Consider the following 14125-nt stretch of genomic DNA (forward strand, 5'->3'; position numbering starts at 1 on the left):
GTTACCATTGCTCTGTGTTCTTGTTTGTTTGTTTGCTTTTTCTTTCTTCCCTGTCTTGTGTTGTTTTTGTTTTTGACCTGCTCTGCCCCTTTAGTTATTGCCCACTGGGGATATTGGCATTTTTTCAGTGCGTGTTGTATATGTTTTTCCTCCTGTGTTTTGTCTTCCGGGTCCGTGATTATTGTGGTGCGTTCATGTAATGTTCTGACGACTGACAACTTATGAATAGTGGGGTGTTCAGATGTCCAAAGGAGATATTGGTCAGTATGTGTAGGTTTCCTGTGTACTTTTATTTTGATGTCCCCGTTGTCCGTGTGGTGTATGTTCAAGTCCAAGAAGGCGATGGAGTGGTTTGTTTCTTCTTCATGGGTGAACTTGATACTGCCTGTGGTGTCTATGGAGTTGAGGTGTTCAGTAAGCTGTTGCGTATGTCCAGTTTTGATTTTTTCCAAGATGTCGTCCACATACCGTTTCCATAGTGTTGGTTTGTATATTTCCGGGGCTGTTGAAAGTGCTTTCTGTTCCAGGTCCTCCATGAAGAATCCACACATGATGGCAGAGAGTGGGTCCCCCATGGCGAACCCTTCTTTTTGTCTGGGGCGTGGCTTGCCTGTCAGTTCTGACAGGTAGGTCACGTCCTCATAGCAACACCAGCTGAAAATGGCGCGTCACAGCAACATCCGTGACACTCTGACGAAGGCGGAAGTAGTCGCCGAAACATGTCAGGTATTTGAACACCTACAATACACTGTCTGTAAGTAAGGAATCTGCTTAACATTAGTTATCAAGTAGACAGGATGAATTTAGTACAACGGACTGCAATTAGATCATGCATTTGCACTTGGGTTCAAAGACAACAAGGACATGGTGACGGATTGGAGGGAAATAGCTCCTGCGTTTGTTGGGTCCACGTGGAGAGACCCTTTAAGTCACGCTTGGCTACAGCTGGGAGCAACAGTGACTTTTTCCATCACACGCTGTAACATGAGCAGGCATGATATTGGCCGAAAACACGTCAGCCACAACATGGGCAACAAACAGATCATGAAAGACCCAAATAATAATATTAAGTCATTCATTTTTCCCAATCGCTTTATCCTCTAAAGTATCGCGGGGTTGCTGGAGCCTACCGCAGCTGTCTTTGGGCAAAAGGCAGGAGACACCCTGAACTGGTTGCCAGCAAATCACAAGGTACATAGAAAAAATACAAATACTGTATTCACACTCACGCGCACAGTCACACTCACACCGAGGGAAATTTTCAATCAATTAGCTTCACTTCTCACTTCATTCCATGGCCTAGAAGGCCGTAGGGGTGCCATGATGGACGTCTGGGCAGTCAGAGATCTCCAGCGCTCTCGGTCTTCGTGGGTAGCGCGGTCGTTGTTTTTCCGGGCCTCGGCCGATCCGGCATGAGTGATCCAGACTGTTTGTACTTCATGACATTTCAGTAGGCAATTAAACTTGGTGGTGCCTATCTCCTCTCCAAGCTCTTCACCAGGAGTTCCGGAGCCCCCCCTGGTTACCCTTGTCTAGTTTAGCCTGCCGGTCGAAGCAGTTTGCCGTGGTGTGGCCGCAGAACCTCTGCTACTTGGAGCCATAGACAAGAGCTGGGTGATGGTGAGGACCAGTTAGGGATCAACCAGCTATAAAGCATCAGCAATACAGCTGCGACCGTATCTCCCTCAAAGGGACTACCTCAATCAATTAGCTTGCCATGCGTGATTTTGGAATGTGGGGGGAAACCAGAGGACCTGGAGAAAACCCATGCAGGCCCGGGGAGAACATCCAAACTGCACACAAGAAGGCCGGGGGCTGTAATTGACCTGTACCTGTGCACTGTGAAGTCGGCGTGTTAACCACTCGACCTCACAGTCCAAATAATTATAGTGCAGATGAAATTATTGATTATATAAGGGCCCCTGATGGTTGCATAAGTGTCAATGTTGTGGCATTCTAAGATTTTTCTGTGATCAATGATAGGCTGCTAAGTTTTTATGGCTCCACCAATTGACTCAGTCGTCTCATGGCACTGTTTCTTTATTTGTTTGCTTCAGGTCAAATAGATTTAAAGTTGAGTTTTTTTTCCTCAAAAACGTCTAATCAATAAATGGTTACCATACTTTAATGTACTGCACCTTGAAATTCTTTGCACTTTATTGCATTCTGAAACTGATTAAGATTGAATTTACTTGATTTCTTTCCTGTTCATTAATTGTAGATTTTTTTATCGATACCACACATCTCTAAATAAAAATCATATAATTAAGATATGATTAAAGTATGTAAATGAACTCATTCACTGCCAGCCGTGCAAAAATGTGTCCACTACAGTGCCAGGGTCTTTGTCACTGTCACTCGAATTCCAGGACCCACAGAATATTGAGTTGTAGAACTACATAAACATCAATGCAGCGTAAGAAACCTTAAACTCTCTTCTTTCATCAGAAAAAAAAGAGTTAGTTCCTAAATCGTTCCTTGAAATAAGGGCAGCTGTCCAAAATACAATGCAATACATATTGGTTTATATAGCGCTTTAACAACAGCGCAAACTCGGACAAAGCGCTAGTGTGGGAAAAAAGGAAATGCTGCCCCCTTGTGGAAGGGACAAAGCATTTCCAGAGGTCTTACCAGCGCTTTATCGGCACCCCCGCAAGAAAAACCAAACCCCGAACAAATTTGGGAATGGCGCTCCACATCACACTTCAAATCTGAGAAAAATTCAGTGATGGCTGTAAATGAGTTAATATGAAAACAAATCCAAATATTAATTGTGAATTCGTCTGATGCCGTTTTAATGCATTTCATCTGTTTTTTAATAGAACTCAATGTAACCAAAGCCGTCTCTCGAAGGGAGTTGGTCAAAGAAATTACATTTCTTTGACCAATCTTCACAGGCTGGGTCACTCCAGGTTTCTGGTATCCAATGTTTGGCCACAGAGGCAGACAGTGCAGCCCATTATTGCAGACAGTGTCAGGATAGCCAACAAGATGGCCCACCAGTGAGCCTGCAGACACAAAAATCTATTTGTGGCTCTACACACCATTCAATTACAGTGGGGCCTTGGCTTACGAACTTAATTGGTTCCCAGACAGAGTGTGTAAGGCGAAAAGTGTGTATCCCAAAAATTAATTTCCCATAGGAAACCATTAAAATGAGAATAATCCGTTCTCCATGAAATATAATTTTCAACTAAATACACCTTAAAACTACAAACAATATACCTTGTTCTATGTATAATAAATGTGCTATTGTATTGTAATGACAGAAATACACTGCACTGTATAATAAAGTCATTTTATTTACCTTTGTGATGGTCGTTGATGGCTTGATGGAATGGAGTTCAGACTTCTCTTCCTGTGTCATGAAAGTCCGGTTAGGCATCTTTTTCCAAAAAAGGCCGGTCTCATCTGCATTAAATAATTGCTGAGGTACGTAGCATTCTTCTTTCACCATTTCGAGGAATGATCCCCTGTAGGCTTTGGCAGCTTTACAGTCAGAACTGGCTGTCTCACCATGACGAGTAATGATCCGATGCTCGCTTAAAAATCGTCAATAAACGGCGAACTTTCAGTTTGCCGCATGACGATATCAGAGTGAATTTGCCGTGCAATACACGCACTTTTAATAGCTTCTCTGTTGCGAAGGATGGTAGCAATGGTGGACTTAGCATATCCGTACTGGGCCGCTAAATCAGACAAACGCACACCTCGTTCATGTTTTTCAATGATCTCCTTCTTCTCCTCTTCGGCTGAACACAAGCTTGTGGTGGGGTCTTTTTCGGGCCTATAACAGCAAAAGTATCTGTAAAAAAAGCCTTGTAGACGATCGACGTGTGCACTCAAGAGAAAGGGGGGGTGGAAAGGTAGGCCGGCTGGGGTGCTGTTCGGTTGTGTGTTTTGGTGTACTTCCGCCGAAGATTACTCCGCCAGCCGTGGTGGGGCGGCGCTCCGTGTGTATCCCGAAAAGTAGTGCTTAATCCAAGATTTAATTTTCATCAATTTAACGTTCGTAAACCGAAAATTTCGTCAGGCAAGGTGTTCGTAAACCGAGGCCTCACTGTGGTGGAAAAGTCATGAAATTGTGAAAATCTGCTTTTATTAATGCCCATTCTGAATGTACAGAGCTCATTGAGGTGCTCTTAAACCCGGATTAGCATTCCAGATTCGCCACACTGTCAAGAAGATCTAAAGTGGCTCACACCCAAATATCTCAAGAGGGATTCATTCATGAACATTTCGCTGACATGTTGAACTGACAAACACAAACATCTGCTGCAATTACTCTTCAAACCCAAAATCAAAATTTAGGCTGTTTCAATGAGTTTGACCACTATATGCCCCTTTTACACCTCCCAGGGCACAATCGACTTGCCTTATCTCCTTACTTGCCATTTTATGGTGAAATATTTTTGTTTTGTGGGAACATTTAACATTTTGTCCACCTTTATTATCTGGTTGCCCCTTGGAAGTTCAACTTCTATAATTACCTTCATCCATTCTCCCATGTCTTCAAATTCATCAAGGTTGAGAAAGGAGTTCTTCAACCTGGCAATAGGGCCGTCTGCATTCAGCCGGCGGCAAATGTGGAATTTGTCACAGTAGCCTTGATTGCCCATGCATGGCGTCCCACCTACCAGTGGCAAAGCCTTTCTCTGGAAGTGACGGACCAGCACGGAGGAGGTTGTGCTAGCGCATGTCTCCGGCTCACCTGCCATTAGTTTGCGAATAATCGAATTGGACAAATGGACAAGAAAATAAGTTAGTTAACATCGTGCCAAATTTAAATACTTTAGAAAATAATCAATCTGTCCTTTGGATGTAACTTTCAACCGAACCACTTTATCCCATTTGTTAGTTTAAAGCAGGGGTCGGGAACCTTTTTGACTAAGAGAGCCATAAAAGTAAAATATTTAGAAATGTTTTTCAGAGAGAGCCACACGCACGCGCGCGCGCACATACAAACGCTCGCGTGCGCATTTTTCAACAAAATATCTGAATGTATTATTTAAAATAACTTTGTGATAGTACTCACCGTTAACATGGATGGTTTTCCGTTCCTCGTGTTTGGTAAAAATCCAGGAAAATGATCGGAATGAAATTCAATTTGCCGGTCCAGAGGCGAAGTTACTGCTAGCTAGCCTGCACACGGCTCATAAGCTTCCACACTTGCTATCTGCAATCTACTACGTTAACATGGGGCTTGTTAAAATGTCACTGACATTCGACTGTTTCATCGTTGGTATTGTTTCATTGCAAATTAGAATCAGAACATTTTCTCTCCTCTAATGCTCCGGTGCTTTCACGCTGAAGTGCACTAGTTGGGCGTGAAGTGCAGTAGTTGTGTTTTGTTTGCAGTGTTGTTTGTTTGTTTGTTTCTGTTGCTTTGTATGTTTGCATGCCATTTGAATTAATAAAAAAAAAAAAAAAAAAAAAAAAAAAAAAAAAGTGCAGTAGGTGGGCGTTTACCTGTTTCAACATGACGGCCACTATCATCCAATCAAAATGGCGCTTTCCGCCAACTGCAGCCCCAACGGGAAATGAACGACGAAAAAAACGACAATATGTATTATAATATGTAATATTTATCGGCGAGCCATATGCAATCATCAAAAGAGCCATATGTGGCTCGCGAGCCATAGGTTCCCGACCCCTGGTTTAAAGGAAAGCAAGAAGGCCCCAAAGGTGACTTCTATGCAAATTGACATTGGCGGACGTAACTGGAAAGTGAAGGAAGGTAAACAGAGTTCTGATCTGAAGAGCAAAGTTGCATTTGGCCAGGAGGTTACCGGGCTGTTGGCAGCATAGGTGGCATTTCTGCTTCTTAGAATCACCCGGACAGTCACACTGCTCCAGGCTGTGTTTCACACATAGGGACTCAGCACAAACCTGCAGAATATTAGTCCAAAAGTGAATATTACTAATCAAGTCATAGATGAGAAGGTTTCTTCAGCCGTCATCTGTACAATTTTGGAGGTTTCGGACGTTTCGCCTCCTATCCAAGAGGCTTTGTCAGCGAACTAAAGTCTGACTGGTCGTATCGGCCCTATTTATATATCCCTAATGTCCAGACATGGTGGCGCCGGACACAGCTATGATAGGTCCCTACTCTCAGGTTGCGGGGGCAGAGGACCCCTCCCTGTGGCCCCACTGATTGTTCCTACATTCCTGACTAACGACTGGCCTATTACCCCCACTCCCACCGGTATCACCTCATCAGCATAACGACCCTCATCACAACAAAATCCTTCATTAAACCGGTCTGGTGGGGTGAGGTTCAATTTGGATCGTTCATACAATAGCCTGCTTAGGCAAAACAGGTTAGGCAACTTTTGTAATGCTGATGAGGGTCGTTATGCTGGGTCGTTATGCTGATGAGGTGATACCGGTGATACCTATCATAGCTGTGTCCGGCGCCACCATGTCTGGACATTAGGGATATATAAATAGGGCCGATACGACCAGTCAGACTTTAGTTCGCTGACGAAGCCTCTTGGATAGGAGGCGAAACGTCCGAAACCTCCAAAATTGTACAGATGACGGCTGAAGAAACCTTCTCATCGATGGACCACTCCTGTACGACTGAGAGCTTACACAGACGTAATCAAGTCATAGAAAAGCAAAATCTGCCACTGCAAGTATTTTTTATTCAATGTAACTTTTTTTGCACGAGTCACTCCATTTGTAAGGTTGAGTGCCCAATTGATTATGATTATTAAGTGTGTGTGCCAAATTTCTGTTTCACATGAATTATTTTGAAAAATCTTTCCCTTAGTTGTGGTCAATTAACTCATTGACTGTCATTCACAAATTAATTCGGGAATTCAAAATATGACAGAGCGCCATTCCCGAATTTGTTTGGGTTGTGTTTTTTCATGCTTCGGTGCCGATAAAGCATTAGCCATGGTCTTTTCCACAAGAGGCACCATTTCCTTTTTTTCCATGTTAGCACTTTGTTCCAGCTTCAGCAGTTGTTAAAGCGCTATATAAAACATGTATGTATGTATTGCATTGTATTTTGGACAACCACCCTCATTTCAAACTCCAGACTCATATAATTTAGGAATTACATCTATTTTTCATGAAAGAAGAGAGTCTAAGGTTTCTAACACTGTATTGAATGTTTATGTATTCCTAAAACTCAAAATTCTTTGGTTCCTGGAATTTGAGTGACAATGACAAAAACCCTGGCACTGGAGTGGACACATTTTTGTATGTCTGGCAGTGAATGAGTTAATAGTTGTTTTTCTCTGTCAGCACTGATTGATTGGGGATAGGGCTAACGTGGGTGGGGCCAATCTAAAATGTTTCTTCTCAAACAGAAAGCTAGCGTAGCTTGGCCGTAGCTGTCAAGTGAGTCTGGCCACAATCATCTGTATCAAAAATGAATTGACTGCTTTTTTACTGTCTCACCCCATTCAAGCAGACACGAGTCCCTTGACTGCAGAGTGTGAGGTTTTCTTTCGGCCTTGGATCAGGGCACACAGATGAAAGACCCGAACAAACGCTGGCCTTCTGACAGTCCGTCTCTTCGTCACATGCTTGAGCTTCTGACTTAAAACTGCACTCCTGATTGCAGCAAAGACCCTGACTTGGACTAGAAAAGAGAGAAGGCATAATGCCAGCTGAACAGATGCTGCAAAACAAGGATCAAATTCAAGGCTGGCCAGTCAGATCTGGTACATCGTGTCATTTTTTTAATGCCCAGTGAAAGCTGGCTACATCGACAATATTTTCTTGACTTAGATTAAGAACTATCTGTTTATCATAAAACTGATCGTAAACCACAGGTGATTGTATGGTTATTTGAGTTCTCACATTGCAGAGCAAGCTATAGTTAAGGTACAAAGAAAATGTGCTTGCTTGCTAACTAGCTTCTGGCTAGTGACTTCACAGCTATTTTGAAACAGCGTCATTGCAGAGTGCCGGAAAGTAAGTGCAGAAAAAAAGTAGCACGGTACCAAGACAAAATATGTGTTTTAGATATCTATCGAGACTTATAAAGGCAAATCCAATCCAATCCAATATACCACCGATGTCAAAGTCAAGGTCAGCGGGCTAGATCTGGCCCACCACATTAATTTAAGTGGCCCAAGAAAACAAATCAAGCATGTTAAGTTTTATGATGCATGTTCAAGTCTGAACCAAAAGTGTAAATGTTAATATATAATCCACAAAAAGAGTTATTATTCTTGACTTCTGATTTTCAAATTAGTAATTCATACATGCGTTGTGCACTGTGTAATATCTGCAAGTAATTAACTCGTTTACTACAAAAATGTGTCCACCCCAGTGCCAAGATTTTTGTCATTTTCACTCAAATTCCAGGACCCACTGAATATTATGTTTTAGGACTACATAAACATTCAATGCAGCGTTAGAAACCTTACACTCTCTCGCTGTACAAAAAGCAAATGCTGCACCCTCGTGGGAGGGAAAAACATCGGCAGAAGTCTGACCAGTGCTTTATCGGCACCCCCGCAAGAAAAAAACAGTTATGGTTTTCAGGCTTCATTTCAGTTATTCTCATACACTCTCGATAGTGTTATATTTAATCAAGATAAATGTCATGTTCAAGAAACGTTTGTGTTTGGAGTTTCGGAACAATATTTGAGCTAAACTACCCACATTTTTACTCTCTATTTCAGTGCATCGTGTCGATGCGGCCTATGATTGGATTGGATTTACCTTTGTTAGTCTCACATTGGAGAAATGTACATTTCACAGCAGCAAAGTTATGAAAGGAAGAGGAAAAGAAAGAAAGAAGATGATGAAAGTCAGTGTGAAATCGCTATTGTGTCAGAAGCACTGAGGGTGTTTTCCTCACATTTTTTGCATAGATGAGTGTATTCAAACATGTACCTGCATATTTTGCCAGGCTTGAGGCGACATTGCACCCCTACTCGCTCTTTAGCACTGTAGCAGCAAAGGTCTGTGTCATTGTGTCCCACATCGCACTCCTCGCCTTCCTCTACTATCTGGTTACCGCATATGGGCTGATCACTGACTATCCACAGAGAGTGCACGTGTAAATACTGTGACAATTCAGAGATAATATTTATAGTGACTCACACTTGTAAAATGTGAACATGTGCTCACCCACAAAGCAATGGTCCTTCTTGAGGCGCAACAGCTCGCTGATGCGTCGAACGCTGCAGGGAGACAGTTTGTCGTTGTTTTCACGCACATCATCTGTGGCTTGAGGGTACATAAGATATCGGCCTTTTCCACTGGAGGAGCCCAGGTTGCCACAATTATTGCCTTCATCATGCTATTACAAAAAAAGACACACATGAAGACTCGACTAAGTTTCAATGTACAGCTCAAAATATCTAATGAGATCCAACACAGCACTATTAGCGATGTAACGTTGGAATGATGATGATGCACCACTTATCAACTTAACATTTCTGCTCCAGTTAAAAAAAATATTTATTATTATTATTATTATTATTATTATTATTATTATTATTATCCCTGAGACAGCTGATTAGCCAAGCGGAATGTAGCCTCGGTGGTCGCCAAGGCAAAAACTCTCACATGGGAAGAGTATGGTGAGGCCATGGAAGCCGACTTCCGGACCGCTTCGAGGAAATTCTGGTCCACCATCCGGCATCTCAGGAGGGGAAAGCAGTGCACCACTAACACAGTGTACAGTGAGGGTGGGTCGCTGCTGACCTCGACTCGGGACATCGTGTACCGGTGGGCAGAGTACTTCGAAGACCTCCTCAACTCCACCAACACACCTTCCTTGGAGGAAGCAGTGTCTGGGGACTCTGAGATGGGCTCTCCGATCTCTGTGGTTGAAGTCACTGATGTGGTTAAAAAGCTCCTCGGTGGCAAGGCCCCGGGGGTGAATGAGATCCGGCCGGAGTTCCTAAAGGCTCTGGATGTTGTGGGGCTGTCTTGGCTGACACGCCTCTGCAACATCGCATGGTCATCGGGGAAAGCGCCTCTGGATTGGCAGACCGGGGTGGTGGTCCCCCTTTTTAAGAAGGTGTACCGGAGGGTGTGTTCCAACTACAGAGGGATCACACACCTCAGCCTCCCTGGTAAGGTCTATTCAGGGGTTCTAGAGGGGCGGGTCCGTCGGGAAGTCGAGCCTGAGATTGAGGAGGAGCAGTGTGGTTTTCGTCCCGGCCGTGGAACAATGGACCAGCTCTACACCCTTAGCAGGGTCCTCGAGGGTGCATGGGAATTCTCCCAACCAGTCTACATGTGCTTTGTGGACTTGGAGAAGGCGTTTGTGGAGTTCTGTGGAGGGTGCTTCGGGAGTACGGGGTACAGGAGCGCCTGATACGGGTCGTTCGGTCCTTATACGACCCATGTCAGAGTCTGGTTCGCATTGCCGGCAGTAAGTCGGAATCGTTTCCAGTGAGGGTTGGGCTCCGATTCTGTCAATTACGTTTATGGACAGAATTTCTAGGCGCAGCCAAAGCGTTGAAGGTTTCCGTTTTGGTGGCCTCATTATAGCATCTCTGCTTTTTGCAGATGATGTGGTACAGTTGGGGCCTTCAAACGGAGCTCTCCAACTCTATCTGGAGCGTTTCGCAGCCGAATGTGAAGCGGTTGGTATGAGAATCACACCTCCAAATCTGAGACAATGGTCCTGAGTCGGAAAAGGGCCCTCTCCGGGTCGGGGAGGAGATTTTGCCTCAAGTGGAGGAGTTTAAGTATCTGGGAGTCTTGTTTACGAATGAGGATACGAGGAAGCGAGAGATCGACAGGGGGATCGGTGCAGCGTGTGCTGTGATGCGGACTTTGTACTGATCTGTCGCGGTGAAGAAGGAGCTGAGCCAAAAAGCAAAGCTCTCAATTTACCGGTCGATCTACGTCTCAACCCTCATCTATGGTCACGAGCTTTGGGTTGTGTCCGAAAGAACGAGATCCCGGATGCAATCGGCCGAAATGAGCTTTCTCCGTAGGGTGTCCAGGCTCTACTTTATAGATAAGGTGAGAAGCTCGGTCATCCGGGAGGGGGTCAGAGTCGAGCTGCTTCTCCTTCACATAGAGATCTGCTTCTTCAGGGGGCATCTGATTAGGATGCCCCCTGGACGCCTCCCTGGTGAGGTGTTCCGAGCGTGCCCTACTGGCAGGAGACCCCGGGGACGACCCAGAACACGCTGGAGAGACTATGTCTCTCAACCGGCCTGGGAACGCCTCGGGATCCGCCAGGACGAGCTCGAAGAAGTGGCTGGGGAGAGGGAAGTCTGGGCTTACCTACTGAAGCTGCTGCCCCCGCGACCCGACCCCAGATAAGCAGCAGAAGATGGATTATTATTATTATTATTATTATTATTATTATTATTATTATTATTATTATTATTATTATTATTATTATTATTATTATCTCATCTCATCTCATCTCATCTCATTTTCCGTACCGCTTATTCCTCATTAGAGTCGCAGGGGTTGCTGGAGCCTATCTCAGCTGTCTTCGGGCACGAGGCGGGGGACACCCTGAATTGGTTGCCAGCCAATCGCAGGGCACACAAAGACATACAACAGTCACTCTCACACTCACACCTAGGGACAATTTGGAGTGGTCAATCTGCCTGCCATGCATGTTTTTGGAGTGTGGGAGGAAACCGGAGGACCCGGAGAAAACCCACGCGGGTCCGGGGAGAACATGCAAACTCCTATTATTATTATTATTATTATTATTATTATTATTATTATTATTATTATTGTTAGTAGTAGTAGTAGTAGTAGTAGTAGCAGTAGTATTGTTGTTGTTGAGAGAAGATGCATTTTCTTTGTAGCTTTTTTGAGTGTTTATTGTTGTTTTAATTGTCCATGGGTGATTTGAAAGGCGCTTTTAAATTAAATGTATGATTATTATTCAGGCATGAGATAGCTAGGCACGTTCAGTTAGCAAACTATGATGCCTAGCTAACTAACTTCACATTTGAACATATTGTCTGAGGCGAATAAAGGCACTCAAATTCTTTTTTAATTCTTTTAGTTTGGGTGGGTGTGTGGGGTGGTGGGACGCTTGATTGAGCCTCATTTTAGGCACATTTCCAAAAATGAGGAAAGCCGAAATGGTGACAAACAATTTAGCACTACATCTCCCTAATTGAAAATAATATCGCTCGCAGTCTTTACACACAAATTATCTTCAAACATGTAAGAATTATTTCGAAATACTAGATCTCTGCATTCAATTTCCAACATCCTCAATGTTACAAATATTCCAAATGTACCTACAATGTTAAGTGGTCCTTGCATTTTATACACCATTATACCTAATCAATAAAATAAGCATTTTTTGGGGGTGAAAGTGTCAAGACATAAAGAGGAAGCAAATAAATAGCTCGTGAAACACTGTGTCATAGAAAGCCGCAGTGCCGTTATCTTTGTTGTATCCTGTCGCCAGTCAAGATTGCTGTTGAACAATGCGATGACCCTGCACGACCATAGGAATGTCATGTTCTGTCTTGAAAGAACAGTATGCCCCTCTTGCTTTGCTCTCGTATTTGTAAAATACTTTTTGGAAGAAATATACTGGTACTGGTAATGCAATGATATTAAAAAGACTAACAAAATAAAATCATTTCATCATTAGACCGCAAACAGTTCATAATCCAACACAATCTATAACTTGTCTAATTCACTTGGAAAATGAAAATAATCCGCGACATTACGAATTAAGACTAGGACAGGACTTTACGGATAATCGTTTAACCTAATGGCTTTGTCTTCTCTATCAACAAGAAACATCTGGACATAGTCATTGTTTTACGGTTCAAATAATATATTCCAAGGAGGGCGTGTTACCCCTCTTTATCCATTGTAATCATGTTCACGGAAGAGGCCGATTAAAGACGGAAACTGTGCCACCGTTGACCTGTAATTGCACTTCCTTTGAGTTGAAATTCGGGGAATGTGCTACAAAATGGAGTGACCCTTTTAAAAATGATATTTCTCTTATGTTGTATATATTTGTGAGCAGGAAAAATATGAACGGTGGTGGATGGATAGTACCCTTGCTTGTACAGGCAACAGTGTACAGTAAATAAGAGAGGGAGACTTGGAGGATGGGACATAAACAAGATGAGAGCTGTTTGAATTTCACTGCTGGAACACAGCGACTCACACATCCTTATGCGCGTTCATCTGCACCGGAGTAACAATTCAAGAGAGGCCAGAGATTGACTAGTAGAACAAATCAGATCAGGAGTAGCTCTGCAGGATTCCTTTTTTCTCCATGGAATCGTGCAAAAAGGGAGGCCTGAGTGAAAAGGCACATTTATGTGAAAAAAAAAGGCTTGTGGGTGCTTCCAGTAGAACATAAAGGTGCGTATATGCATCCGGTATGTGTGTGCGCATATAGGCCGTGTTTTGTCATGGTGATTTCCTGGTGACGGCAGCACTGCAAAGGGATTATGTAAAGCCGCTAAACATACATAATACTCCAACACAAAGACACATAGAGAGAAAAGTCCGCTTTTTTTGTGAGAAAAGAGCCAGAAAAGAGGGTTTTGTTATTTTGATGTTTGGATGAGAAAATCCTCCTGTTTGTGCAGCACTGACACACATATGCTAATAGTTTTGGACATTGTGTCTAAAGTTGTAAGATGTAACGACATGTTGGAGAAAGTTCGTGAGCGAGGGTCAACTGGACGTGTCGAGGAGGCAGGAACTGTCCGTAGTTCTGAATCGTGACCAAACCTGTGTTCAGGGTGACAGGTTGGCCATTTCGAAAGGTGGTGTACTGCGAACAGATTCCTCCCCAGTTACCTGAAGATAAGATGAGTAATGGAGCTGGATTTTTATATGTAGCATTGATTAAAAAAATAAATTAAATAAAATGGAGATAGTATAAAATGGTGACTGGTGGATGTTGAGGTCAAGGTCCGTCTATCAAGTTCTTTCACATTAAATTCACCCAAGCATGCTTTGCACATTGAAAAGCCTTCAAGAAATGTTTCAACGGCAATTGCCCGTTGACTCAGTATAATGATTTCAATCATATATTAACTCATTCACTGCCAGACGATATGCACAAATATGTCCACTCCAATGCAAAGGTTTTTATCATTTTCACTCAAATTGCAGGACCACAGAATATTGAGTTTAAGGACTACATAAACATTGAATGCAGCATAAGAAACTTTCGGCT

General features: G+C 43.3%; 1 protein-coding gene across 1 annotated transcript in view; it reads right to left on the reverse strand.

Moving 5' to 3' along the window:
* Window positions 1-2208: 2208 nt before the first annotated feature.
* The window catches only part of LOC148895617 (disintegrin and metalloproteinase domain-containing protein 10), a 39012-nt gene continuing 27095 nt past the window's right edge, over window positions 2209-14125 (reverse strand). The window contains exons 9-16 of the mRNA XM_089001638.1: window positions 13588-13743; window positions 10286-10293; window positions 9100-9271; window positions 8863-9007; window positions 7414-7597; window positions 5790-5889; window positions 4491-4711; window positions 2209-3008 (exon numbers count right to left, since the gene is read on the reverse strand). Of these exons, the coding sequence (XP_088857764.1) occupies window positions 2904-3008; window positions 4491-4711; window positions 5790-5889; window positions 7414-7597; window positions 8863-9007; window positions 9100-9271; window positions 10286-10293; window positions 13588-13743 (1091 nt within the window). The 3' untranslated portion in view covers window positions 2209-2903. The remainder of the gene's footprint in view (window positions 3009-4490; window positions 4712-5789; window positions 5890-7413; window positions 7598-8862; window positions 9008-9099; window positions 9272-10285; window positions 10294-13587; window positions 13744-14125) is intronic.

Source organism: Hippocampus bargibanti, linkage group LG07 (assembly GCF_051943395.1).
Source record: "Hippocampus bargibanti isolate YZ-2025 linkage group LG07, ASM5194339v1, whole genome shotgun sequence".
Lineage (NCBI taxonomy): Eukaryota > Metazoa > Chordata > Actinopteri > Syngnathiformes > Syngnathidae > Hippocampus > Hippocampus bargibanti.